The 4487-nt window shown below is 56.5% G+C and overlaps 1 protein-coding gene across 1 annotated transcript; it reads right to left on the bottom strand.

The window, feature by feature from the left end:
* Positions 1–1638: 1638 nt before the first annotated feature.
* GADD45G (growth arrest and DNA damage inducible gamma) lies at positions 1639–3224 on the bottom strand. Its single transcript, XM_007193416.2, has 4 exons — positions 3050–3224; positions 2687–2788; positions 2345–2558; positions 1639–2258 (listed from the first exon to the last, which is right to left on the bottom strand). Exons 1-4 carry the CDS (start codon positions 3100–3102, stop codon positions 2148–2150), a joined length of 480 nt encoding a protein of 159 aa, XP_007193478.2. The 5' UTR covers positions 3103–3224; the 3' UTR covers positions 1639–2147.
* Between the last annotated feature and the right edge of the window lie 1263 nt (positions 3225–4487).

The raw sequence follows: 4487 nt of genomic DNA, 5'->3' as shown, positions 1-4487 counted from the left end.
GTACTGTGCATTTTATTACCTATCCTATGGAGTATTTCATTTTAATAGCATTAAATGCTTGTTCACACCTCCCACAAAAAAATTAAGCACAAGCTTTGGGGCTGGCACTATGTCCAAGCATGCATTTTTTTCCCCCTGTAAATTTTCCTAGTCCCTGGGGCTCCAACAGGTGCCCTTACTGTAAATTCTAGTCCGAGAAAGCCGTTTCTTAAGGTCTGCCAAGTGACTATTCTACAAGGTTCAGTGGGCCAGCAGAGGGTCTGCCGCCTGCTCTATGCAATGCTCTGCTACATTTACTCATTGAAGGGTACATTTTAAAGTAATTATGCCCCATTTGTGTTTACTATAGCATGCTGTGGCAAATGGTCATTAGGCCAGAATGCAGACTGCTGTAGAGACCCACAAAACTCAAGGTTTTGAGCAGCCATAGGTGAAATAGGATTGAAACTTGGGCACAAACACAGCTGAATTATTTCACTGGGCCTCTGTCAAGGGGGATTTTAAGAGCTGATGAATGTTAAACATGATGTTTTCCTTACAGTAGAAATAATTAAGTTTGTACAGTCCTGTTCTGTTAATTCTTTCACGATTTGGAGAGAACTTAAAAAGTGGCACCCAACAAGGTGACTCAGCTACCTGGGACTGCTGAAAAATCAGTAGAATTCTCTTCTTAGAAAAACAGCACACTACCCTTCCTTTGCCTAGAAGGCTCAATGAACCCCTGGGCAGCTTGCTAACAGCAATCTAGCCCCGTGTATATTTCCCCTGCCAAAAGCAGTGTAGTCAGGCACCAGCGTGAAATCAAAACATTGGTCTAATAAAAAAGATTGATTCACTCAGTACATTCCCCCCTAGATCCTCCTTAAGGAAAGTCTTTGCCAAAAAAGATTTCAATTATTTTTCTCCTATAAGTCTTTCAAAGCTGCTGTGAATAGCAGCAGTCCTCATAACTCTGATGTGGGCAGAGAACACTCAGAATAGTAGATAGCAGATGCCGGCCCCACTCAGAATTGCTCACACCTATTTGTGTAGATGCTGCCTTCCCATTTTTGCTCAGATCTTCTAAGTTCTATCACAGCCATGACAAAATGATGACTCACACTTAAATGCAGTCATCATGTCATATGCGATATTAATACCTTGGTGACATTGCTGTAAGTGCCATTCCTGTAAGAGGAAAAGGTTCCTGAGAGCAGTCTGCCACCAGCCTCAGGGACCACAAAGGGCAGCGCCTGCAGAAGGCAAAGCTTATTGTGCGGGAAGGCGCTGCCTGCATCCTGCAAGCTGTTCCGATAAGCAGCTGTTGGAAAGGAGGGGGCAGAGGAGAGAGAGGGGCAGGGGAGGAAAAGGCCTCTGTTATCAGGTTGGATGGCCAGCTGCTGCACTGATGTCTTATCCCAAGTATGCTCCTGTCTTGCGAGTTTAAAAATTTTCCTAAAGGGAGAGAAATAGGAGCAGGGCTCAAGTTCTGCCCTAACACCCAGCTGGCGTCCCCTCCCCCACTTCCAGCACCCCAGGAGCCTGTAATTCAGCCCCAACAGGAAGATGGAACAAGTGCCATCGAGTTCCGTGAATTTCAGAAGTCAACAGCCCTGCAAACCACCTCCCCGCAGACAAAGATCCCCTGCCTTCAATAAAGAGAATAAGTTTGTTTCAGTAAGTTTATTGTAAAACTCAAAGCTGCAGCAGCATAATCCTTTAGAAAATGAAGCATCACCCTTGTCCGTTTTGAAACAGCAGTGCATACTGCTAAATCCGTCAGAGCTCCTGTAACTGTTGTACAAGTCCAGGCCGCCTGGCCTTGCCTTTCTCCTCCTTTCTGCCGGGAGTACAGGCTGCTGAGTCACTCCTGCCCGGCCAGTCCGTCCTTCTCGGCCGCGCGGCCAAGGTCCCGCCTCCGGCCTTCCTGGGCGAGCAGCCGCTCCCCACACTTGTAGAGTCCTGGGCTGGGGCCAGCCTGCCCCTGCCGCCGCCGGGTCCCTCCTCGGGAGGGAGCCGCACCTCCTCGCCGCTCTCCACGCGCCCCCGCCTGCCAGTCTCCACGCCGCACTCCGGCGCCCTCGGAGGGCGCATCCACAGAGCCAGCCCCGCGCTAGGCGCCCCGGGGCGTCACCACGTCGATCAGACCAAGGATCCCCGCGGGGCTGTCACTCGGGGAGGGTGATATTGGGCACCCAGTCGTTGACGCTGCGACTCTCCTCGCAGAACAGGCTGAGTTTCTCCAAGGCGGGGTCCTTCCATGCGTCCTCGTTGGGGTTCTGCGGGGAGAGCGCAGAGGTCAGCCTGGCTGGCCACTGGCCGATGACGGGGGCGGGGACGACATCGGGACGGAGGCGACACTCACCGAAATGAGGATGCAGTGCAGGTCCCCCGGCGCACCCGCCTCGTCGCCGGTACCGACGATCGCCGCCAGCCTCTGCACGTCGCCCACGCGCACGATGTCTATGTCGTTCTCACAGCAGAACGCCTGTATCAAAGTGAAGTGGATCTGCAGAGCGATGTCGCCCTCGTCCTCCTCGTCGGCGGCCAGCACGCAGAAGGTCACGTTGTCGGGGTCCCTGCGCGGGCGAGGAGGAGGTGGTGAGGTCGGGTCGGGGAGCCCGGGGTGTCCCCCGCCGCCATCTCCCCGGTCTCCCTGCCGCTCCTCCCGCCCCGGTCGCCTTGCCCTGGCCGCGTCTATACTCACACGTTCAGAACTTTGGCGGACTCGTAGACGCCGGCGGTGAGGCAACCCTGGCGTTGCGCAGACAGCAGCAGCTCGTGCAGCGCTTTCCCGGCGCCCTGCATCCTGCGGATGAGCCAGCGCCGTGAGCGGGGACTAGCAGGAGGGTGCGCCGGGATCCTCAGGCCCGGGGACGCACCCCCAGCGCCCCAGTCCGGGGCGCCAGTTCAGTGCCGTACCCCCGGCCCAGCCGGCACACTCGCGCCCGGCTCCCACCCAGCGGGTTCCCACCCCAGCGGGCCCGAAGACTGACGCCCAACCAGCCGCGGCCAGGGCAGGATCAGGATCCCCGAGCCCAAAGACGTCCGACGCTCGGCGCCGAGCTACCTGGCCGTGCTTTCGGGAACCGTGTCCTGGCCGCGAACTTCTTCCAGAGTCATGTTGCGATTGGCGAGCAGCAAATTATCCACAGGAGGAGAGGGCGGAGCGGACGCGAGCGAAGACGAGAAAGTCTACTGCCCAAACCGGCGCGCCTACCACCAGCTAGTTAGACTCGGCGCCGCCGCGCGCCCTTATATAGGCTGGGCCCTTGGCACGGCCAGCTGGCGCGAGCCTGCGCGCCCATTGGCCCGCGCCCGCTTTCTGATGCAAATGAGGCGGCGGCCGGAGGCTCGTGCCAGAAGGCCACGTGGGGAGGGGTGCGGGGGATGACAATGCCTCAAATCTGCCGCTTTTGTCGGGGTGTTACCAGGCAGACTGGAGCCTGCAGATTTCATCTCGCCTTTTTGTTTTTCTTAAGTCCTTAAAAGGAAAAAGTTTTAAAAAAAGAAAAGAAAAAAAAACCTTGCTGACTAATAATAGTACGCTGCAATTTGTGAAACGCACCTTTGGGGAATCTAATGAATTTTTTTTTTTGCATTTATTTTTGTTGCTACCTTTCTATTTTTTCTTTACTTTAAATTTGGAGTTTATGAGACCATTGCTTTTAAACCGGAACTTAAAGTAAAAACACGCAGCGCTGGCTTTAAGCTTGCAAAAGGCCCGAGTGCAGCCCCCTCCAGCTGACACTAGGGCCCAGAGCGCGAGGTTCTCCTAGCACAAACAAGGCCCCTACCCAGGCGCGCTGGAAGGTCCTAGCCAACCTCCCCGCCTGCTGCAGAGCGCTGCGGGGCGCCCGGGCGCGCGAGCAGATTGCGGCCGGCGCACGCGGCTCGTTTGCATTTCTATGGAGGGTGCATAATAGTGGAGATCTGGCGTGTGGCGGTTTGTAGGAGGGACAATCGAGGCTTTCTCTTCATAGCGACACTGTCCACCTGCCGCTGGGTGGGGTAGGGGGGGCCCGCCGCGCGTGGAGGTCGCCAGGCTGCTCGGCGCGTGGGGGTCGCGGCCGCGTGCCGCTCCTGTGCCCCTCGATGAGCGCCCCCTACACGGGTCCAGCTGAACGTTTGCATGTAATTCCGCCCACCCAGTCCTAGCACAAGTGCGGAAAAGCCGTGGGAGTTGGAAGGAACACCTGGCTGCTGCACCGTCTTCACAGCCGGGTGCGCTCCGCCCGGACCTCTAGGCTCCAGGCCCCAAGAGCTTGGGGAACGCGGCTCGGAATCCCTTTCCCGGGGCGCCATCTACAGGCCGGCCGGAAAGACCCTGACCATCTCCCTCCTCCACACTTTCATTGACCTCTAGGGACTTGGCCTCCGGCCCTCTGGTCAAGGAACGGCCCTGGTAGGGTCGGCTGAGCCCGGTCCAAGCTGCACATTAATGAAGGCAGAGTAAGGACTGCAAAACCCACTCAGGGAGGAGGTGGGGACGAAAGGAGACTCCAACC

Source organism: Balaenoptera acutorostrata, chromosome 6 (assembly GCF_949987535.1).
Source record: "Balaenoptera acutorostrata chromosome 6, mBalAcu1.1, whole genome shotgun sequence".
Taxonomy (NCBI): Eukaryota; Metazoa; Chordata; class Mammalia; order Artiodactyla; family Balaenopteridae; genus Balaenoptera; species Balaenoptera acutorostrata.
This window is presented reverse-complemented; position numbering and strand designations above follow the sequence as displayed.